The following is a 25,182-nucleotide window of genomic DNA, read 5'->3' as shown; positions in this document are numbered from 1 at the left end:
TTGCGTGAATAACAAAAATTACCAATCATGCTTTTTAATTTATCCTTTAATCAAGGCCTCCCCTCACTTGTAACACATTTTGAAAACAACACAAATTACATCTTGGATTTGCAATAAATAATAATACTACTTGTTGATGGCATAGATAGAGTCATAGTATTTTATTTTTGAGTATTAGTTTTTGCAATACTAAAATGTAACTATTGTTGCAGGAGCGAGACTCTATGCTTGGTGGCATATCGCCTCATCACGAGTACAATGACAGCAAGTCCAGCACTGAGACACCTCTCAGTTACGCACAGTTAAATTACAATGAGAACTTGCAAAGGTTTGTCCCAAAACTTACTATTTAACAAAATAACACTTACTTGGATAAACCAACAATCACTTCAATTGGATTCTGTAATATTCTAGATACTTCGATAGTCACCAGCCCTTCTCATACGAGGACTACAATACGGCTGTCGGAGAAAACATTTTCGGTCTCAAAGAAAAGCTAATTTCTTCGTAAGTTACTCATTGCATATTATTCTTACTAATGTTTACTGCTTCTAACAAAGCCATTTATTAGGATACCGTCAGTTTCACTATGCCTTTGGACTGCTGATTGTACTAGTCTAACATTAAAATAGCAAAATAAATGTTTTACAAGACGTAGCCTTCATCGGCTAGCAATTTAGGAAAATGATTTTTGTTTAAGCGGCATGTTATGTAATGAATTTTTGAAAATTTTTGAAAAGTTACAAGGCCTGAGTTCGTCAACGGTTAAACCACACGTAATAATGTTGTGACGCAGTTTTCAAAGTTTTATGCTGAAATCGACTGACGTCCTTATGATGTTGGATAGGAATTCGTTGGAAACTAAGTAGCAAAAGTTGAGATGTTGAGGCGAATACGTACTTACATTAGAACACGAGTGTACAGGAACACACACAATACGTTACACATTCAAATATCGAATACATTAGTTAACTCGCTCTTGCTAAGTTTAGTCGCAGACTTCAGACTTTTAGTCGGCCGATACATGAGCCCGATCCTCAGCCTAGGAGCAGTCCACCGACTTTTAGTCAGGGTGGCAAGCGTATTTAAAGATACATAAACACAAACAAATATCTGCTTGTGTGTATCGCCTCAACTCTCGCTGAGCGACCTATACTTATAGCTTTGGAGTAAAATGTGGGTGCTGCAATTCTGATGGTGTAAGGTGAGGTGCAGATGACGCCGAGTATGCAGAGGAGGAGGAAATAAGGACTTAAAACCGTAGGTAAGGGAGAGTCCGGTCATTTGGACCAGTTTTTTTGAATCCCATTTTACACAAACATAGTTTTCTTTTGTTTTTGATAATGTCCGTGGTAGGTATATAATAAAAGAGAAATTATTCAACTTCATATTTCATACATATTAATCAACATGATAGTTCTATATTTAATACAAATCAACAAAATATGAGTTCAGAGCTTAGGTCCAATTTAGCCAACCGGTTCGATAATTTGTACCACAGGGTTACTAACTAAATAGGATTTCAATAAATTTCAAGCCTATGAAAAAACTATGGCTAAATATTATACGATACATTCTTAACAAATTAGGTAACAAAATGGAATAGTAGTTAAAAACATAGACAATCGATATTATTTTACAAATTATCACGATTTTGAGTACAAGTTTTATGATTCCAATTATCGCAACTCGCACTAACTTGTACCTAATCTTACTTTACAGTCTTTTGTTAAGTCAAACATAATTATGCTAATATCAAAATATGATTTACTACAAAACATCGTTTGGTAAAATTGCATTTAACCGACTAGGTAATAGTAGGTACTTTTAAAAAATCGACTAAAATATTGCCGATAAATACCGAAAAATGTTTCAAATAAAATTGTAATCCACATTAATTTAAGCTTCTAAATAATAAATTAGAAACACTGTGTGATTAAATTTGACAAAATTACAAACTAAACATGCATTTTCAAAAGTTACATGAAACCAATGAAAAAAAAAAACACGTGTTTATTGTCACGGCAAAAACCATATGACCGATATTTAATGAATTTAGTTGCTTATCGCTGAGTGTTGCAATTACAGACATTCAATAAATACTTTACGAAATATGAGGGTGGTACAATTTACCCGGCGGTATAGTATACCGAACTCTCCCCTATAAGGGAGACACTATATCAATATGAAGAAGGGTTCGAGCAATAAGAAAACGCTTAAAATTAAATTGATGATGTTATATTAATCTTCTTTAAGCCTTCTGCATTTTGACTGTATTTGGAAATCATAACATTATTATAGATAGAGACGCACCATATCACGAGACTAGAAACAGTAATGATCTATCTCTTCACAGATAGAGCCTCAAATCTTTCGTGTCATTGGCAATAATGCCGCGGCCTAAATTGCGCAAACCACGACGCACCTACCATGGACCGCACTAAATCTCTTGTGGATCTCAGCATTCTCAAGATATACCTAACATGTGTATAGTTCCAAAACACTGAACTGTCCTATGCATGACATTGACAGTGGGGCGCCACCATCAATGCCGGATCGCTGGTTCCGATTTTTGCCATATTGGAAACCATATAGTTGAACGATGGTAGCGTCCCCCTGTCATTGAGTTTGGTGGGACAGTTCAGCGTGGTTCATCTATAGATGTCGTCTCGTGTTTGTGTCAATGTAGTCACGTTATTGTGTCAATGTCAATAAAAAAAACAGTTGAGCTGCAATCTCTCAATTTCTCTGTGTGTTGTAGGTATTTCATGATCTCAATAATTGTCAGTTTCTCTTCGTAAATGAACGAAATTAACGAAACTGAATGAAACTAAATGAACGAAACTGAATTACAAAAGTTTGTTAATTCTTAATTAACCCTGAAACTAAATTTACAAACAGACAAAAAGTAAATAGGCATTAGAAAATAGACTGTAAATAGGCATCTCTATTATATAAAAGAAAGTCGTGTTAGTTACTCCACTTATAACTCAAGAACGGCTCAACCGATTTAGCTGAAAATTGTCAGGGAGGTAGTTTAGAGCCAGGAGAAGGACATAGGATACTTTTTATCCCGTTATTTATTGCCATTAAGGCGGAACAAAGTTCGCCGGGTCAGCTAGTTAGAAAATAGATTGATTTGACCATTGCTGAACTCAGGCATAATGGAATAAGTAAAAGTCATTTCTTTAGAAAATGGTTACTTATCTAGGTAGGTAGCTAGTTATTATAGGTCGCGTAACGAAAGTTAAGGCGTACACACTAATGTTATAATTATTTTGATTCAGAACAAAGAAATCAGTGCAATTCGCAAGCCGTTGTCGTAATCTTTTAGTTTATCTGTACAAAAAGATTTGCTTGTGTTCATCGCTTCAACTCTTGCTGCGTGACCTGTATCTACACCAGAAAAAAATCTAGGATATTTCAAAAGTATAAGATCAGAATTAACCCTAAAATACGAAAGTAAACTACTTTAGGCTACCACGCACTTCATTTAAAAGGTCAAAGTTCGAAGTCGCCAGTGTAACAATTTCTGTTTTTAGTAATTGCATGTCGCCAATGGCACAACATTCCGGGGACTCCGCAGACCTCAATAGCTCTTGTGAGAGTGGGCTAACAGCGCGCGTCGGCAGTCCCGCGGCGCCTCTAGGAGACTACCAGCCTGTGAGGCTTACCGAGTCGCTTTTGATCAGGTCCGTATAAACACTATAATAATATTATCGCCGCCGCTGGTACGGGAATATCTAAAAAAGGTTGCCTTTTTGATCATTCGTCTTTACGAGTGAATTATTTTATTTAATAGGTAGGTACTTGTTGATACTAAAACTGAAAACACACCAAAGATTGTAGTATTTATGATACCAATGATGCCGGTTAGTACTCAGCAATTGGGTTTATATTCATTTAGGCAGAGTAAAGACAAATGAGTAGGTCATCTTCATAGAAACGCACCGGGCGCGGTTTGCATGTGACACATACTTATTGGTGCGGACCAATAAGTATGTGGCGCGCACGCACACACTGACAAAATTTAGCGTGGATTAGCGGGGTGTTGCGCCGAATTTTGTCAGTGTGTGCTTGCGCGCCGCATACGTATTGGAGCGCGCTCACATACAAACCGCGCTCGGTGCGTTTCTATGAAGATGACCTACTCATTTGTTTTTTTTATCCACAACGAGGAAACTCTTGGCCTGTATCTCACCTGATTACTCTGATTTAGGCTTTGACTTGTTTAAATACCTACTGTTCAATATTTAATTTAATTGTCACACTGAAATACGTCCCTCTGATTGTTTTAAATGGCAATGCCAGATTTTGTATGGAAAGTGGCGTCTTTTTTTTTCCGCGGCCATCGACCAAACTTTGTTTTTTGATTACAAAATAGTGTAATAAACCAAACTTACTATGGCATGTATACGAGTTACGAGCATTAGAAGTTTGATGATTTTCATATTAGATTTGCTTTTAAGAAGTTGCAACAAAATATTGCGCAATTTTTTTATTGCGCTTATTCTGCTCCACACTGATGTCTGGAGCCTTTAATGGATGGTATTGTTGGTTTACACATACATTTACACATACATGTCAATATTTTGTTGCAATTTCTAACAAAACTTGCGCGCAAAAAGCAAATCTAGTATGTAAATCATCAAACTTCTAACGCTCGTAACTCAGTTCAGACTGAGTTTAGAAGTATACATGTCATAGTAAGTTTGGTTTATTACACTATTTTGTAATCAAAAAACAAAGTTTGGTCGATGGCCGCGCGAAAAAAAAAAGACGCCAATTTCCGGCATTGTCTTTTGACTAAACTACAGAAAACAGGTATTTTTATTAAATGCGTTTCCTTTACAGGCACAATAGTGAAATGGAAAGAGAGCTTGTGCGAGCTCACCGCGAGATTCGGTCCTGTAGCAAGGGAGAGAAGGAGAAGTCTTCGATTGAGAAGAAACAGAAGAAGAAGGAGCATCTGGCTCGCTGCAATGCTTCGTTCCAGCCCGCAGCTTCGGGCACTTTGGCGCTGGAGCCAATAGTAGAAAGGAAGGTTCGTTTGTTTTACTAATTTAAATTCTAATTTATATACAGGGTGTTTGGTAAATGGGTATATGAGCCGACACTAGCCCATGTTAACATGGGCATATAAATGGTATGGTGAAGTCAGAAATTTCATATCATCATTTTATTTTTTTTAATTTTCATACAAAATAAATTTTAAAAAATCCGAGAAAACCTCACAGAGAGGTTTGGTTGTCATTAAAAAAAAACTAGGGTGTAACTTTTTATTAATAAGGGGCATGTATGGAAATGGCATTTTAAGCGCGCCGGGTTTTGTAATAAGGGGGTTTGAGTTTTAATCAGGTACTACAACTTAAAATTAGTTCCTTACAACTTCTTTGGGATAATTTGAGTTTAAGCTTCATACACTTTAAGGTATCGGATATTATCGTCAAAAATCTTTACGACGTTGCTGAGTCCTACGTACTACCTGTAGGATTTATGAGGCAGGTTATCAAAACTTATACAACCCAATTGACTATTACAACTTTTTTGGCACAATTCAATTTTATTTTCTTTTTCGTTGCGGTAACTTTTGACCTTTAAGGAAAACGTGAATAAGAATTCCCCTACTTGCTGCGTGACCTTTACTCCCTAATTCATTAGAACAAAAAGAAAAGTTTGTTTGCCCTTTAGCTAACTGCGTCCGCACGAGGGTTTATTCAATCACGCCCGTTATTTTTAAATGAAGTCACATTTGACGCAAGTTCAAGTAATTTTGTTTGGTATCGCACGTGACTGCTATTTTTGTTGAAGTTCCTTTATTGTTGCCAGGAAAAGAAAATTCACATGTTTTGTGGTTTTGTTGAGTTGGATGTTTTTGATTTTAGACCAGATTTTCAAACGCATTTAAAAATATTATGTGAACTTCAACTAGGTACACTTGTAGCTTGTAAGTTAACGCCCTGTGTGCTTACCATGAGTTTACGTTAGGTGTCCGCGCTAACGAGTACGTAAAAAAATGTCATTAAATGTATGACAGATTGTACAGCACCCCTAGCTAAAATATTCATAGATTTTTTGACGTAAGTACTCACTAGCGAGCACCAAGTAAACCCATGTTAAGCACACTGATGAATTTACTTGTTCTTTAAATTGCATACATAAGTTCTTCTTTGCTCTCCTTCTGCTATTCTATCTTCTAGTTTTTCTTGACTTAATGATGATGACTACATTGTCTTATTTGTTACTTAAAATGGCCGTGTTTACAGCCGCACGGCATGAAGCGTGCATCAAAGCAGACGGATACCGATCCCGTGTCGCACAAGCACCACTGCCCGTCGCCGCGCACACCCCGCCGCCGTCACGTAACCACCGCGGCGACCACGCAGCCGTCGGCCACCATCACTACTACTGTCGGTTAGTGTTGGGAATATGTTAATACCAAGGCTACACGACATCGAAGCAGACGGATACCTGCTTTATTCAAGCACCACTGTCCCTCGCCCTCGCCGCGTTGTCGTCACGTGACCACCGCGGCGACCACGCAGCCGTCCGCCACCATCACTATTCCTGTCGGTTAGTGTTGGGAACAAGCGAGCATTGAAGCAGGCCGATAGTTTTGGTAAGTGTACCAAGTTAAGGTATGATCTTTACTTAGTACACTGACCAAGCGCCTATCTTAACTTCTAACTCCTCCTATGTTCTTCTGATTAATGAGGATCAGTACTGTTGTAGAAAATTCAATAAAACTAGTATCTACGTTAATCTTTAAGACATAAAAAAGATATATCTTTTTGAATTATCCAAATCGGACCATTACTTACGAAAATATTAAGTAATAAACATAGGCCGTTTTTACCGCTAAAAGTCAACGTACGCAGGGCCGCGTGACGTCACTATATCCGAATCGAGCGCAGCTGGCGTACTATTGGGATGGAAAATATTTTTTTCCAGCTAAACTATCAGTTTTAGAATAAAACTTTTAATAACATTTATTCATCAAAATAAAGTAACCTATCGACGCGCCGGGCGGTCAGTGAACTTTTTTAGTAATTTGGCCATAACTTCGTCAATTTTTGTCGTAGAACAAAAATTTTTTGACTGTGTATTAAGGATTTCTTAGCCCTATAAATCTGCATTCACAGCTAAAAATCGAAATGATCCTCATTGCGGGTCCAATGTCAGTTTAACTTTTCCGCGGGACAAACTTGACCTTCACTGGTTGGGTTTTTATTTGCGGTCAAGCTGTAGATCCTGGCTACACATGAGTTGCAGCGGTGGGAAAGAGAGGTGGGAATAGTCCCGTTTTAACCAATCGCCTCTATATTAAGTATGTGAGTGTGAGGTAAAAGGCCTAGGCTGAAACGCAGACAACACAGAGTAGGTTTTTTGTGCAGATGCACTAAATAACAAAATCAAAAATATTTATTCAGTTTAGACCACAAGTGGCACTTATGAACGTCAACGTTTGTGCTATGTCTGCAGCTTTTTACCTATGCTATGTCTGCAACTTTTCATTAGTTTTCATTAACAATTTTGTCTTCCAGCTGCCGCCTCTCAGTGGCACCCTAACGCGGTGAACAACATGAACTACATGAACACGTTCATACTGGGCGTCGGCATCCCGCAGCAGATGCAGCTCATGAGCCCGGTCATGTCCCAGCAAGTCGCGGCTATGCCAGGCATGCCAGGTAATTTAGCATTAGTTTTTCATCATCACCATCATTTCAGCCATAGGACGTCCACAGCTGAACAAAGGCCTCCCCTAATGTTTTAAACAATGGCCAGTTGGTGGCGGCCTGCATCCAGCGCCTTCCCGCTACCGTTATGAAGTCGACTGCATAAAAAAGTGACATTGTATGACGGATTGTACAGTGCCCCTAACGGAAACTTTCAAGAACTAAAATCTTATTATTATTCTGTGATTGAGGTATATATGGTACTCACACTGACACTATTCAGGAACACATAAAACACGTTTTTTTTTCGGTTGTTGAAGTAACGTATACGCATTCATATTCAAACATCGAATATTACACTAGGTAACTACTGGCCGCACAACATTGGGCACCAAGAAACGCCATTCTGTTTTCGACGACTAATAATACATTTTTCTATCCTTTTTTCGTCTCAGCTCTTGAATTTTCTCGTAAAGTCCCAATATGTTGAACTGTACTACCCGTGTCATTGACAGCAGGGCGCAACCGTTAATACCGGATCGCTGGTTCCGATTTTCGCCATGTTGGAAACTATAAAGTTGAACGATGGTAACGCCCCCCTGTCAATGAATTTGGTGAGATAGTTCAGTGTAGGTCATCTAATATGCATTTTCACGCTCGAATCAGTGGTGCGTTACAGATATCATGCATCATGGCTGTTTGTTTATTATTTGTGCCAATAGATTCTCCATACCGTTATATTACCTATTTTGATTCGGTCTTATGTGCTCAATTACAGTTGAATATTATAAGCCTTAGCTCGTCAAAAATAAAGTTCAATTCTGAATAACAACTTGTGTGTTTCCAGGCGTGTTTCCTATGTACTACGCGCCTCCACAGTCTACACCCATGCCGAGTACTTCGGACAACACAAAGGACCCTAACAAAAGCAACCCACAGTACCCACCGCCTCCTACTAGTAAGTATACTTAGTACTTATATTTAACTTTATCTTATAACGTAACTAGCAGCCACCCGCGACTTAGCATGCGTGGACCCCGTTTTACCTCCTTGCAAAATCGCGTCGTAGTGAGCACCTACGTTCTAAAAGGAACCTCCATGCATAATTTGAGACTCCTAGCAATGTAGTTTCTGAAAAGTTCTGCAGACAGTGGTGACTGAGTTTGTTGCGGCGCTTCTTCTCAGCACTTGCCAAATGTTGGTCTCGAAGCGCTGGTAGGGTAAAAAGATTATGAGTCATGTAGAGGCTCCTTAAGAGCAAAATGACGATTTGTAAGAACTATTTATTAGTCTAAACAAATAAAAAAAAATTGACTTTGACTTTGACTTTGAAATTTCGTGATGAGTACTTACTCATTTTCTTGCATCTAATACATATGATGATAGACCTTTCCACCGCCTATAAAATTTCATTTGATGTTTTCAGCTGTAGGTTCGTATGATATTTTAATTTTATACATAGAAAAAAATCGAAACTTTTATTTTATATCATATTATAATGATATTTATATAAATATTTATACTTGATACGATGTACCATAATTTAAAATGATTTTACCATGTAATAATAATACTATTATTTTCCAGTGCAATGCATGATGTATGGTCAAGCAATGTACGGGTCTCCGTTCATGTACTCGCCCGTCGCGCCTTCGTATCCCGTGCAACAGACCATGATGGCCCAACAGACCATGATGGCCCAACAGACCATGCAATACACAAACTCGCTGAACCCTCTCGGGCTCACGCGAAGCAACTACGAAGAGGTAAGCTGGCAATCGCATACAAGTCTCGCTTCGCCCATAGACAAAATTATCCACACATCATGCTTGCCTCACATCACACATAATTTCATGCTCAACTCATTGTGTGGTTTTAACTCATGTTTTTTTGTATCTATTAACAGCCGCTTTTTTACATAAATATTTGTTTTAGGATTTGATGGTGATTTCTTTTGCTAGTATTTTAGGGCTTCGGTTAGTTGAAGTTATGATGGATACTTGTAGGTTTAAGGATCGGAAATTTTACTACAACAAGTCTGCATCTTATGTTATGCATCAATATTCCCCGTATCTTGTTTAAATGACAGTGTTCATATCGAAATTCTACTTCGAACTTATCCTAATTGCAATGGTCATAAGTTTAACATTTCTTTCAGTTTTCCCGATCTTCGAGATTCTACGATAGGTTCAAGTGGTCTATCACGCGTTCCGATACTGTACGATAAATCACATGTAGTCGATATTTATGTTCTTATATCCTTTGCAGATTCCACGAGGTAGTCTTCGATGACACCACCTCTACCTACGTTCTTGTGCGCCTGATGGCGGCCAAACTTTAATTGACAACATTGACTCAAAGTCGACTAGAAGACTTCGAACTTTCTTCTATTTCTACTTGTGTTACCGACTAACCGTAAATTGTGGATTCTCGCGACTTGGCAACCGAACCTAAAGTACGCCTTATACCGTTTCTTATCGCACGATGTTGACGTTACGTTCCGAGTCACGCGGCTCTCTAGCACTCATATCCGATTTTTCTTAGTGGTGTACTGGTGTGGTACCCAATTTATTACCGGTTTATTTAAAATATTTGCTTACGTTGTCCGTTAAGCGAGTATACGTCAGCTCATGTGGGCTTGAAGTCAGTAAGTTTTTAGTGCATTTAGATCCGCGGTTCGTATAGTCATGTAAAATAATTACTTGTAATTCGTTAAAGTTCTAAAGATCACTTTTTTGTTTAATATAGCAGCGCCTAGTTGTTCAAAGGCCGATTTTGAATCGTCATTTCGTTCTCTCAAGAATATTTTTTGACAGTTTTAAAAATTGACAGAACGTTAAATTTCTTTTGTTATCTGACGATGGTAGCCTTTTGATTAATTTGTTAGAAGCGCGCTGCTTGTATGATGATCTTAGTTATGTATAATAGAATAATAGTTCAATTGAACGGTATCGTTACGTACAAATTAAAATAATTAGGCCTATCAAATAGTTTTCGACATTATATTATGAATCTGCTAATCTGCAGCAGTTTTCTAAGCGTGTTTTTATTTTTTATTAAATGATATTTTAAACCAAGTGTCAAGTACTCATTTTTGCCACATTGCGATTCTTTGCAGTAAATATCTGTATAATTCATATAAAAATGTTCTCTCATTATAATTTTTAATCAATCCCCTAACAATATAACAAAAAACAACTATGGGGTATAAATTAAAGTTAAGTGGTTCTACTACTCGTAGAAATAGTATTACGTACTAGTATACTCATGGTCGCTCAAGGGGTTATAGATAGGGCATACAACTAGGACTTATACATAATTTTATAGTAAGTAGTAGCGTATTAAGAGAACTTTTTATATACACCACTAAATTTTTATCACCGAAAAAATTTTAACAGGTTTGTAAAAACGTGTGAAATATTTAAAGCAAAAGAAAAAGAAATGTTTTTCATAAAATTATTTTTTTAATCAAATTGTGGATTCTCGCGACTCTCAGTGTTATTATTACATACTTAGCTAACTTAGACCATTCTGAATTCTAATATGTGTTACATTATCGTACGTAAATAGTGCTAGCGACGCATGTGTCCATAAATTACCAATTTTAGGAGGAAATTTTGAGTAGAGATGAAACGGATAGTTGTTTGGCCGGATACCGGATACCGGATATCCGGCCAGCTGCTAGGCCGGATAGCCGGATATCCGGCGGCCGGATAGTTGGCCTATTGTCTCGTTGTATGTCGTGACGAGTTTAGCGCCGCACAGGTGCTTCTAACGCGACCAGTGGGTCTATTAGTAGACTAGACTAGTCAAACTTTTTGAAAATTGAATCTGTCCGAATCTCAGATCATAGAAGGTTTCCCCTTTCTATGATCTGAGGTCCGAATAGAATGTCAGATTTTGCCACTTGTCTAGGGGGCAGATCAATTCGGGCGATTTCGGTTGCCATCGTGTGTGATTGAATAGCGAAAATTAAAATAATTAGTTTACTTGCTGCGTAATCTGACTGAACTGCATCATGTCATCAGAGGGCCTAGTGTGAGTTTTCATCAAACGCGCTCACTAGTGAGCGCGTTTAATGTAAACTCACACTCAGCCCACAGACCACAAGTGAAAAAACATCGCCTATTTTATTTGGCAATATTTCGACATTAACAGATATTTACTATTTATGTCTTATTATGTATGTTACTATTTACTATTTATGTATTTTGTCCAGCAGTGGACGTCATTTGGCTGAAACGAACGAACTATTTATGTATTTGTCATTAGAGTGAATAGCTCAGAAAAACAAATTAGTTTTTTGAAAGGCCTTAATATGGCTTTTTTGTAACGTTTTGGAACTTAAGATAAAAGCCGTCAGTATTATAAGCCATTTAATTTATATTTATCTCAAAGATTAATGTATTTCATTTTATTAATAGGAAATTGTCGTAGTTTTTTAATATCCGGTATCCGGCCGGATAGTGAGCTACTATTCGGTATCCGGCCGGATAGTAAATTTAGGCCGGATATCCGGCCTACCGGATAGTTACCGGATATCCGTTTCATCTCTAATTTTGAGTCACTTTATTTAACTTCTTTTTTTGCACAAATGGGATCAGTATCAATAACTCATTACCCAGAATTTTTTTTTCGGTGATAAAAATTTAGTGGTGTATAAGTTATAATACACCGTATGTATTTTGCTTTTATTTAAGTTATATATTTTTATGTTCATCAATGCAAAACGTCTGAAGCAATTTTTTATAATTTAAGTCACAAATTCAGGTAATTTAATTTAAGTCTATGGATACAGAGTGTGGTTTTGTAAAACAACTCCCATCAGGGGTGGTAGTATACACGACACTGATGTCAAAAAAACCTTAAATTTTCATGTAAAAATCCATGAAATCAGGAAATTGGTATTATTACGCATGCGAGCTATCGGTCAGACCCCCGCTCTCCCGGGGCGGCGGCCGCGTGTGCTCGGTGGTGCAGCGGGGCACGTGGGGGTGGTGCGGGCGGTAACAAGCGCCGTCTCGAAAGTTTTTGTAATTACTTTCATGTGTACTATCACCCTTGAGATGGGCGTTGTTTCACAAAACCACATCCTGTATTTATTAGTTTATAAAAGTGTATGGTCATGCATGGGACAGTTAACAAATAAATATCTTTTCTTTTTATTAATTTAGTTAATATATACTAATTCCGTAAAAATCTAGTACTGGACAGTGTGCTTAGTATACTTTTGAGACGTCATTAATAAAATTATGTTTTCGTGATCCTTATTTTTTACGGTTACAAAGATACATTATTTTTATAAAGGAACAAGGTATCAATAGTATACTGACACACTGTAAACATCACTGCGACACAGCTAGGCTAGCTTTAAGTAAAGACACACCGACACATACGCCGCTACACCCACGCTTAACCGCATTACTACTCTAGCTTTACGCTTATCTGATTGGATACGTGATACATGCAGGCGTGTAAGCCCAGTGTGCCACTAAGGCTCACGAAAAGCGGCGGCGGGTGGAGGGACAAAAAACGCGAATCTCAGGCTGCCTCCTCCAAAACCGATCACGGCAGCGCCGATAGTATGACTTCCACCAGCGCCATCAACCGGGTACGACAACACATCCTAAAGTTTTACCCATTTGTTTCAAATATAAGGATGCTATACGCACAACACTACGAGTCGGTAGCGGGAACTGTAAAACGCATGAACTTTGACAGCATGCTAATACTAGTAGTTTTAATAAGTGCCTAATATTTGAAACAAAGTGAGACTTATGGTAACAAATAGACGTTATGTTTTTTTCGCACGTAATAATTATTATTTTTATTCAGTCAAAAGCAGCGCTAATTTAACGAGCTTTACGTATTTGCATCAGTGATTTTGTTCGATTAATTAACTTGCATTTGGGGTTTTACATTTGATTCGTAATGATGATGTTTGAGTAAGTATTAGATACGACGCAGGAACCAGACGTTTTCCTTGCATGGTACGAGCAAAATGCGACGAAAAGCTCACTAGACGTCGCTCGCCGGGGTTCTCACGACAACTGTCATTTTGTTATAAATTATCATCGGGAGGTCGCAGAAAAGATACTGTAATGAAACACGGTAACTAGTCTAAACACTAGATTGGCCGTTACCCCGTAAAATCATGAAAGTCGAACAGAGTTGCTGGTGTGTTGCTATGGTTTTAACGTTAACTTTATTTGAATACTTCACAGGAGATTATTTATTATTTATTTTTATCCTGGTATTATCATGGTCTCCAAATTTTGATGTTTTTCTTTGTTTCTTTAATTTTAGTCGTAGTTTTAAGCCTTGTATAAGCTAGATGCTTCTTTTTTGACACATATATAGGAGTCTGGCGAAAAGAAATGCGGTAATCTGAGTGCTCATAGGAAAATGGACAGATATATCACTGACGCGCGATCAGCGACGAATAGTAACAGTCCTAAGGACCCTAAGGTATTTTTGTCATGCAATTGGGCTTGCGTGTGTTGTGTGTAAATTCGTACAAAATTTTGATGTAAGGTAAGTAACGGAGTTTACCCAACATGTCAACTACAATAACAGTTATTTCGACTCTAAACAGTTCAGCAAAAACTTCTCACGTTTAAGTTACAACACTCAAACACTAATACAACGCAATACAGGTACACATATTACACACGTGGAGTCAAAACAAGCAGCAGAAGGTAGTATATTTTTATTTAAAAACATTATATGCAAATCTGAAAACTATAATAGGTGTATTATTGTTGTTGTCGACTTTGAGTACTCGATTGAGACTTAGACGAGTCTCGATTGAGTCTTGATTGCTTACTTCATAGTTCAACTTGTATGGCTCATTTTGAACTGTTATATTACTTTAAATGTTAAAGGTTTGATTCTGAAACCGTCGTTAGCAACAAACTCCGCGTGAAAACACGATTTAAAAATATAAATTAAGATATTTATTTAGTTAGCTACAGCAACAGAATGCATACAAGTAATTTACATTACAAAAAGGTATATTCTCGGAATCGAATCTTATTGATTTTAAGTCACGTGCAAAATTTATTACACGAATAAAATTCACTTGCAACAGCATGTGCGAAATGTTACCTGTTATGTGTTCACGAATTCACTTGCTCAACACTTATGTAAGTCGGGACAGCAAATCTGTTCGCGATGTATGAATGTTCACATACGGCGAGAAATGTGACTTTAATGCTTGGTAACCATTGAGGATTCAACAGGGTATCCTTTAACTCACCAGAGCACAGAAGCGGTGCCTGACTCTATACAGAACAGGAACGTAAAATCCAAGAGCCCGAACTCGAAAATGCGCACTAGCGACGAGGGTGTCGACAGGACTGATGGAGAGTCTAGCTACTCATCTTTCTATTCTTCCTTCTTCAAGACTGAGTCTGGCAGCGCTGAAGAAAGCGGAGACCCCAAAAAGGGTCGGAGATTCCGGGTGAGTTCGATATATTAATCTTAATCCTTCAAGCTCCGCGAATCCAGACAATAGATAGTCAATTGTTACGCGGTAGCCGGCTACCGCTTGGGGGCTGAGAGGTTAAGTACTATAATAATATGTAGAAGTTGAACTTCTTATTACATTACTTTCTAAATGTTCAGCCCAGTCCATAGCAAGGAGCGGCCCTAAGAATGGATTTCGTTGGCCTAGAAGAACAGTGTCGGGTTTTAATGGGTAGGACCCGCCCTTCTGACGTCAGTCCCCATCGACGTATGCGCAAAACCTTTCCCGACGGAAAAAAGCGCTAATGATGAATAGCTTTACGCCTAACGTTAAACCACAACCAATACGATTCGATGAAATTACCTACATTTTAGAAAATAAAAAGTGACATCCTAATCCGATTGTTATTGTCCTATCGATAAATTTATTGTTATAAATTCTTGGTTTCCAGACGTCAACTGAGTTTTGGGACAAGAGTACCCCTGATGACCTCAGCTCCATGGACACCACCAATGCGTATCGGGAAAGCGAGGCCAAGAAGAAGGTGCCCCGCAGGAAGATGGAACCGTCGTGGATGGAACAAGTAAATATATCACTATCAGATTATATTAGACTAGCTGTGCCCATTTTTCTTTACTACGCCGCCCCTATTGGCTGATGTGCTACTTTTCTCGAATACGCTATCTAACACAAAACAATTTTTCAAATGGGTCTGGTAGTTCCTGAGATTAATGCGTTCAAGTAAACAAACAAAAACTCTTCAGCATTATAAATATTAGTATAGATTTAATAGCTATCTAATCATGTACATAAATATTGACGATGGATACACTAGACACTGGCATCTCCCACGTATAGTGTCATCGCCAAGCACCAGACATTTATATCCACCAATCTCTTTTGACCAGCCAGGCTAGGATGCGCGCGGTGACGAAATCTTATTTATGACTAGCGGCCGCCCGCGACTTCGTACGCGTGGATCCCGTTTTACCCCCTTCATCTATCTTACGCGGTTTAGATTTTTTCATACAAATGTTTTTTCCCGCTAACTCCCGTTCCCGTGGGTATTTTGCAATATCCTGTTGTAACTAAGCTTTAAGTTTACTAAGATACCTGCATGCCAAATTTCAAGCGTCTAACTTAAGCGGCTTAGATTTTTCATAGAAAATAATTTTCCCGCTAATTCCCGTTCCCGTGGGAATTCCTAAGTATACTATAACCTGCCCAGGAGTACGAAGAATAATTGTACCAAGTTTCGTTAAAATCAGTAGTTTTTGTTTTTGTTTCTATAAGGAACATACAGACAGACAGACAGTCAAAAATACTGATTGCATTTTTGGCATCAGTATCGATCACTAATCACCCCCTGATAGTTATTTTGAAAATATATTTCATGTACAGAATTTACCTCTCTACAGATTTATTATAAGTTTAAATATAGAGCGCTTTCACATTAGGGCGTTAGTAACGCGACTGCAGCGCGGCAGCGGCGTTTTTATAATGTGTAGGCATGCATCCGCACATAGTATGAAATTTTCGGCAGCGCGTATGTCGCGCGTTTGTCGCGCTGCTAAATCGTCTAAATGTGAAAACGCTCTTTAGACGAAAAATGTATGGGCTTACCAATGCCTCGATAAAAGTTTATCATGGCGCTAGGTCTATCTACTGGGCTTGTTTTATGATGATTTCATTTTTGATTACAGGTCTGCGTCACATCAGAATTAATCTACAAGTACCAGATTTTGACAAAGACTTTAGAAGAAGTTTTGAGCTCTGACAAGGAGAAAATGGCACACCTACCACAGGTAATTTACATTTTAATTTATTATTTGTAAGTACGATATTATTACGCCCGTATTCACAAACATTACTATGAGGTCTCACAGTGCGTGTGAACGCATAGGGTGATCACATACGAACCAATCACAGAGCTCTATTCAACGCTGTGCGTTCGATTTGCTGCTTCACTTCAGCAAGCATCGTTTGTAAATACGGGTGCTAGTATCTGTAAGATCTGTACGTATAATGGAAGGGGTCTGAAAATTCCTTGCTGCCATAACCACACCATGTTCTATGTTCTCTGTGACTACCTCATGATTACATGAGAGTAGAAACGACGACACCAAGATGTTTCATGAATCCTGCTGCCTCGTTTGACACGGAACTATTCCCACTTCTCGTTCCTACCGCTGCAACTCCTACCTAGGATCTACAGCTTGACCGCCATAAAAACCCAACCAGAGAAGGTTAAGTTTGTCGGAAAACCCGGGGAAGTTAAACTGTCATTGTCTCCTTTGACAGGACAAAGTTGAAACGCAAAATGTGTGTTCGCACTTACGGCCGGTTAACACATGTATCCGTTTTACTGTTCCGTTTTATCGTATACGTTTGGTGTAATACCAGAAAGATCATAATAATCCAACGCTAAAGCCTGGTCCGTGAGCACGTAGAATTTTGTTGCTGTCGCGCTCGCACACTCACTGCGGGCGCGCGTCTCACAGTCGCGACAGCAACATAATTACGCGCGAGCGATAATTATTGGTAGGGGCTTCTTGGCGGGAATCTGAAGCGTCATGTTAGCGGTTTTGTTTTGTTTCCTCAAATTCGTGTTTGGGCGACTATTAATGTGTAATAATGGTGGATTATTAACCATTAAGTGTTCGTGAACGTGCAAGTGAAGCAAAACAGTGCATCGTGATTCTTCGGCTTCTCTCAAGTTGTCCATAGGAGGTCTCAGTAAAGCACCACAACTTTACTGAGACTCAAAGGGTGGGAAGGGGTATCATCTATCATCCTTCATTATATCATTACTTGATCTCATTTTGTAACTCGTATCACATAAATACTTGAAAATGGCACAAATCAAGTCGACCTCGACGTGTATTGCCAACATCATCAAAAAAGAAGAAGAAGAAGGATTGGTAGCTTGGGGGGTCATTGTTANGCTGTAAACTTTTGAATTGAGATATCCCCACAAGAAAAAGTCGCATGGTGTGAGATCTGATGACCGAGGAGGCTAGAAAAAATAGTCCTCAGTGTCTCCTTCGAGGTACTCTCCGTGTGTGGTGAGACACCTTCTTGTTGTGAAGCAAGACACATCGACCAGTGACTCATGGCGTATTTCAAATTCGCATTAGACTCTATTTTGAAACAATTAAACTTATTGAAAACTCTTTGGTTTTATTTGTATTCAATTTTGAACTTGGAAAATTTTCGCTGGACACCCTTTACAATGTAACCTCACTTCAAAACTTTAAAAGAGTGTGACAATACCGCGTCCGTTCAAGTCTGATTGGAACCATGAGTGCATCAGATTCACTCCCGAAGATATCGGAACGATAAACGTCACCATCTTATTCACGTATTTCTGATATTCGGTTTGGCCGAAGCTTCGGCTGGTTTTTGGCCGAAAACGAAAATATGGCCGAATGTCCATTTTTTGGCCGAAAATGGCCGAAAACGAAAACGAAAACGAATATTCGGTCGGTCACTAGTCATTGTACAAAATTCTACGTGCTCACGGACCAGGCTTTATCTTAGCTTGATACCTTGGTACTTTCTTGCAGCCCTCATTGGTGAACGAGCAGTTAGGCCAGCTGTACCTCGACCTGCAGTTGGAGGGAGTGGCCTCGCGCCTGACCCTCGAGGAAGGCGTCACCAGCTCCAGCAGTTCTGGAGAGGAGACCAGCACCAATACAGTACGTGTAAGTTTACTCGCGAAACCTTTACACTCAAAGCTGCTCAACCTTTTGAAGAGGGCCAAACGGTGGATTTAGTCGTTAACGACGGGCCACTAACATTTCTGACAGCTAACTCCAGAGAGTGGTTTGGTGCGTATTTTCAAACTATACTTGCGCGGGCCACTTAAAATTGTTCAGGCCTGGTGTTGAGCAGCCTTGCTTTAGACTTATGACATCAAGATTAATGAAATAAACAAAAGTCTCTTGAAAATTGGCAGTGGGCGAGGACATAGCTAGTAGAACTGATGGCCTTTGGGGCAGAAAAGTGCAAGTAGCGATTCAGGACTGGAAAACAAAATGTAGGCAGGTATTCTAGAAATCCATTCGGTGAACCGACGATCTAGCCAAGGTCGCGGGAAACACCTGGATGTTGGCTCGCAGTACAAGAATGTGCAAGCGAGAGCTACTGTATTAGCGCTTATTAGTTTGCGCTACTGTAGAGGTAATTCATGTCACTAGCTATAATAGTGGCCAAGATGTTAAGGTGGCGTTACCACCTTGTGAGCGCTTAGACGGTAGGATGACTATCGCATTTGCACTCACTAGGGTGGCGCTACTATAGAGCCACATTACACCTCGTACACTCGCGACAATATGTATGAAATAAACGCGTTCTAAGCCCACAGTCATAAGCTCGTGCAGGTGAATGCATACAATGCCTGTGTGAGTGAGATATGACATGACGCGAACGTGGTAGAATCATAACACACGACACACCTTCCACGTTTATAAATATTTTAATGTAGATGTTACAGTCAAAACTCATAATCGGTCAAAACCACTTTTGACCGCAAAAATCAGTCGATGCTCTTGGTCAATATCACTTGACTGATTTTTCCAGTCAAAAGTGGTTTTGACCAAGGGCGATAGTCAAAACAAAACAGTGACAGCATCACTACAAAAAGTCGCCGTGGGCGAGGGCCCTTGGTTCGCCGGTGGTTGTGTGTGGACGGACGTATTTTATCAAGTAAAATGGATAACGAAACAGCAATCCGTTTATGCCGCGTAGCACTACCGCGCAGAAGGTCTAAACTTGTGTGAAAATTTGTGTCCTGCGAATGCCGCGCGTAGCTGCCGAGTACCTTACTCGCCATGTTTGGACACACCTTTATATTAACAAAATCTCCTAATCCTTCCAGACACCAAAGAAAAAGCGGGAATACAGCAAGCTCGTCATGATCTACGAGGAGGACGCCCCGCTGCCCCCTCCCTCCACTGATGACGAAATGCCGCCAGAGTCTACTTAGTACAGGCGCCACCACACAGTGGTGTTGCTCCGGTGTGCCATCACACACACATACAACAAAATGACAGTCAAATGGTGTTGCCCGACTAAAGGAGAACAATGCTACGCCACAGTGTTACTCACCATTGTTAACACGGTACTCGTGACGGTCAACAAGTGCGCGATTAACAGAACGTTTCAATATCGTATCGCGTAGTTTCGGAAGCCTTTAAGCCTATTCTGTGCATCGCAGGGCGGTTACGTATCGCACATTATTTCAATGAATTCTGAAAGTTCGAAAGGTAATGAGTTTGTGTACTAGCTTTTTTGTATTAAAATTCAATTATGGAAACACCATGACAATATGTGTTAGATAAGAAATATTGATTCTTCACTGTCGTTATGTCACTGCCTGCACCGAAAGACTAAGTCCTGTGTTATAAAAGACCAAACCTCATTTAAAACTCCAGCATAGATTCAAGCAATGTGATTGGTTTAGTTCTAATTAGACCAATAACAAACCAGAATCTGATTTGGAGTTTGCATTAAGTTTTGAAGTTTGTTTCCTTAAGGACATAAGTCTCGGATATCGCACTGCGATGGACAGATCTACCAATAAACTGCCATGTTTAAGTTAACCTATAAAACCAAATCTAATTTTAGTTTATAAAGATATTTTGACAGGGAATCAAAACAATCGAATAGTAACTGCTTATGTTTATTTTGACATTAACTTTTTTTGTAGTCATACCAATTAATTTATTATTATTATATAGGTTTAAAGGCTCTTGCAATTCTAGTATAGTTAAGTATAATTAGAGGTATTAACGTTGTTATACGCCAAATTGATGTTCCTAGTTCTTTATCAGAAAATGGACTCAAATTGAAACGTAATGTAGTAAAAATGAAAAGCTATCAAGTTTAAATTTTATAGCTGTTGATTGAATGAAAGATTATATTATTACAAACATTCAAATTAGTACCAACCAAAACACAAAGATTTATTATGTAGATACTTGTTGATTAAATAAAATGACTATCAAATCAGAGAAAACTAATTTACAGACAAAATATTTATACTCTCATATTGACATACCGAAAATAGGTACATAATGTATCTCCGTTCATAGACTGTTTGTTTGTATACAAGACAGGGTATTAAAAGATTTATGCTTTTAAAGCTAGCATTCGTAGTTATTGCCATTTTTTTCCGATAACGTCGTACCATTATCAAACTTTATGTTACAATAAAATTTATTTACCATACACTTGTTAACATCTTTGATATGATGTGACAAGTACTGTTATGTATTAGTATTAGGATATAAGTTCATTTATGTTAATCTTAATCAATTTGATACAAATTGTTAAGATTTTTCTTCTCATTTTTATATTTACTTGTGTTTAGAGTATGTTACGTTTTTTGAGATTTATCTACACNCGAAGTCGCGGGCGGCCGCTAGTAAGAAAATATTTTTACAATGTTTATAAGAATACGAAATGTTTGTTGAAGTGTTTTCAACAAACGTGGAGTAAGACCTATTTATAAAGCAAGCTATAGCTATTTTCGTATATTTTGGTATAAAAAAGAACTAGGGCTTTTTTCATAAACACATAGTTTTCATAAAAGTCGTATAGGTCTTGCTTCACATACACACATACCGATTTTCCAATGTGAAGTTGTCTTTTGTTTGATAGTAAGATCGTCGTTTTTACGATAAATATGACAAAAAGACGATTCATGTGACATGTTCAAAGTTTTAGATAAATAATGTGTCAAAATCGTTCTTCATTCTAAAGTTGTTTGGCGATTAAAAATCGGGTCACTTGTAAGTTGCCAGAACTCGATTAAAATTGGTCGCCAATGGTTAGTTAAAAATAATCTCGCCAAGAAATAATAATTATTAGAGAATTTAAAGGAACTTGACTAGTCTAAAACGATATTTAAATACCCAGAGGGCTCTTTGATAAAAAAAACATCGTCGAAAGAAGATGTAATTTCGTCGTATTTGTAGTGAATGTTCATAAATTCGTGTTTTGGCTTCTGTTTATATGCTGTATCAGCATTTTGGGTAATAAACATGATACAAAAGTAGAAAAAAACTGATGGCGATTTTAGAAAATTGAAACATGATAATTGGTGTTAGACATTAAAAAAACTTTGCTTTTACTTTGAAGTTACAAACTTCTCAAAAAATGAAATTAAAAATTATTAAAAAGAATGATGTTGGCCATTAAATGTTACTTGGTCACACGGCTAGTCTTAGTTTTTAATGGAGATCTGACTTAAGGTATATTGACATGTTACTTTAAGTGGGTGGACATTTGTTCTCTCTCAAGTCAGCTGCGTACGCGTCGATCTTCAGTTTTAATGTCGTGTCGTGCGTATGTGCCAAATACCGCTCACTTCACGTTTGTGTGAATGTACCTTATAGTGAATTTTTAGGCTTTTTAGATAGATACTTTAAAAATTTGAGATGTGTTGCCAAACGTTAAGCCGAGTCATTCAGTCCTAAAATATATGAGGTATTCAAAATGATTTAACTTGCAAAATTATTTCTTGACAGATACATACTAACAGCTAACACAATTTTAGTTGACCACTCTGATGTTTACTGACTTACTATTTTGGAAATTTTACTTAATATTTAATTAGTTTCATTACGAACAAAATGTTTTTTATTGTTAATTTTGTGGTCAATGACATTTAACAACGTACTATTAAAACTACGTCTGTCTTACATTAGTGGTAATTTTGGTAGGCATGCCGGCGAATCATGCTGAATACTGAATAATTTTATACCTTAAGTAAAAGCTATAGGTGCGAATTTATAACACAAATGCTCGCTGTGGTGTGGTGGCGACCTGTACCTACATTAAAATCAGTCCATTCCTATGTTGATAGGAGTAAAGTAACTGTTACCACATATCATAAAATAATAACCAAAATATTCAAATTTGATTTCATGAAGTGTAATTAAATTGTATGAACGCGGTATGAAAGTATGATTTGAAGAAAGCTATTACTTATAAGTAAAGTAGGTAGTTTATTTGTATTTATGTCATGACGTAAGTTTTCAACGTTTTGGTTAAATTACTTTGTTTAAAAATCGTGTCTGATGAATTTAATAAACCATTTTTATGATTTTTAGCTACTAAAGGACGATGTGTAAAAGTTGTACATCAATTTAATTATAGACAATTGGATAAACATTTCGTAAATAATAAATTAATCTACAATTTGAGTTATTTAGTAGCTACGAGTATGTTCAAAATTATTTTTTATTGAAATTCGGTTTAGGGAATGTCATGAAACTTTATTAGTATTTTTTCATAAAAAATGCTCGTCATGATGAAATCCGTTTACCGTTACAATTTAAAAAAAATATTGATGAAATAAATTTATTGTAACATACATTCTATTCAATTTAAACTAGTTAGCTTTGACTAAATTATCCATGCAAAAAGCAAAGCCTTTAGTGATGGCTGTGGGGTCATTAGAGACACGATTTTTAAACTGCATTACCAAATGTTTCGGAATAATTAAGAAAAATAGGGTAACTCAAACCGATTACACAATGTTATAAACTAAATTTGATATTTTTATAACTGGAAATATCCACAGAAAATTCCTTAGCAACATGTTCGATTTCACTTTAGGTATTTCTGTGTCGACGTGGTAGATACAATTTTAATTTCATTTGTGTATGGAGTTCGAAAACAGTGCTTTTCTATGCTAGTCAGTATCGAATCGTCTAAAATATAAAAATACGTTTCTCCTTTTCACAAAATTACCTATTGAATTAACTCAATAGCCACACAATAAAAAATTGGCGCAGATAACTTCATATTAGTTTATTTCAAAAGCGACAGATGGCACTAAGAATTTATGCTGCGCTTGCGTGTTTCTTGTGGTAGGTTGGTATCTTAAAATTATGTATTATTCACACAACATGCACTGCGAATTTGTGTTCACACCAATAAAATAAACAAAATGACGAAGGAAAAAACATAATAAAATAGTTCCTATCGTTTTTAGGGTTCTCTATAAGCGAGCTGTCACTTGCGCGTCTACAATAGTACGGAATCCTTTGTGTGCGAGCGCGAATCGCATTTGACCTGTTTTTTCTAATTGTACTGACATTTCGAGTATTAAATCGTTTGAGAACTTACTGATTTGCTTACAAAGACCATTATTGTACAGATTTAGACACCAGATTTTGTTCATTCACTTTACATTAATTTTATAAAGGGTTATATCACTCAAAACTTAAAGGTTTTTTACTTGGTACAAAATAATAACATTAATTAAGTTTATAGGTTGTACTTCTTTAATTACATTATATTTTGTAGTTATAAACATTGTTTTAAGTTATATTAAGTACCTTGTAGTTTTCATTTACCAGTTAATTTAAATTCTTTATTAGGTTATTTTATTTTTCAGTAAGAATGAAATAGTTTTTTTTTTGGTATAGATTCACTGATATAATTTATTCACCCTTATTTTCGAATATAAGGTTTATAATGATTTACAAAAGTCAGTACTAGTTCGTGTAATAATACCAAAAAACTGTTTAAGTCATTAGATGTTTTTTTGGACATAACTAAAGTGTGATTGATTATTAGTAAAAGGGATTATTAAAAAAAGCGAAGTTTGTATTAGTTTTGCCGGGTGTTGGCCCTTAAGTCAAAGATCAGCGAATAAACTTCTATGATTGCTTAAAGAATATTTTTATTTATCTACCTCGTAATTTCTTATTTGTAAATAAGTTTTCATCGCACTTAGAAGTACAGTCGACAGCATATAAGAGTACACATTTTAGTTGCAAAATAGCCTGTATTACAACAAGATAAGATACCGCTCTGTGTTTACCTTGATGTGCTGTCGTACATTGTCCCATACAAATAGTTAAAATTAGATATCTCTGTAAAATTAGACGACATCGTAAAGGTAGCAGGGAAGCGCTGGACGCAGGCCGCTACCAATCGATCAACATGGAAAGCATTGGGGGAGGCCTATGTTCAGCAGTGGACGTCCTGTGGCTGAAATGATGATGATGATGATGATGATGA

The 25,182-nt window shown here is 37.5% G+C and overlaps 1 protein-coding gene across 8 annotated transcripts in view; it reads left to right on the top strand.

Annotated features, from left to right (window-relative positions):
- The window catches only part of per (period circadian regulator), an 84,904-nt gene extending 63,708 nt beyond the window's left edge, over positions 1-21,196 (top strand). For 3 of the 8 annotated variants that reach the window (XM_028321417.1, XM_028321415.1, XM_028321420.1), the window contains 15 exons: positions 213-328; positions 415-507; positions 3,543-3,692; positions 4,855-5,044; positions 6,267-6,414; positions 7,545-7,688; positions 8,524-8,634; positions 9,264-9,442; positions 13,147-13,287; positions 14,037-14,144; positions 14,938-15,138; positions 15,596-15,727; positions 16,848-16,949; positions 18,711-18,848; positions 20,024-21,196. In XM_028321417.1, the coding sequence (XP_028177218.1) occupies positions 213-328; positions 415-507; positions 3,543-3,692; positions 4,855-5,044; positions 6,267-6,414; positions 7,545-7,688; positions 8,524-8,634; positions 9,264-9,442; positions 13,147-13,287; positions 14,037-14,144; positions 14,938-15,138; positions 15,596-15,727; positions 16,848-16,949; positions 18,711-18,848; positions 20,024-20,131 (2,061 nt within the window). In that variant the 3' untranslated portion in view covers positions 20,132-21,196. The remainder of the gene's footprint in view (positions 1-212; positions 329-414; positions 508-3,542; positions 3,693-4,854; positions 5,045-6,266; positions 6,415-7,544; positions 7,689-8,523; positions 8,635-9,263; positions 9,443-13,146; positions 13,288-14,036; positions 14,145-14,937; positions 15,139-15,595; positions 15,728-16,847; positions 16,950-18,710; positions 18,849-20,023) is intronic. The other 5 variants (XM_028321422.1, XM_028321421.1, XM_028321416.1 and 2 more) reach the window with 4 other exon arrangements.
- Positions 21,197-25,182: the final 3,986 nt, after the last annotated feature.

Source organism: Ostrinia furnacalis, unplaced genomic scaffold (genome assembly GCF_004193835.3).
Source record: "Ostrinia furnacalis isolate ACB-3 unplaced genomic scaffold, ASM419383v2 OfSCF7532, whole genome shotgun sequence".
Classification (NCBI taxonomy): domain Eukaryota; kingdom Metazoa; phylum Arthropoda; class Insecta; order Lepidoptera; family Crambidae; genus Ostrinia; species Ostrinia furnacalis.
Note: the sequence above shows the minus strand (reverse complement) of the source record. Positions and strands in the feature narration are given on the sequence as shown.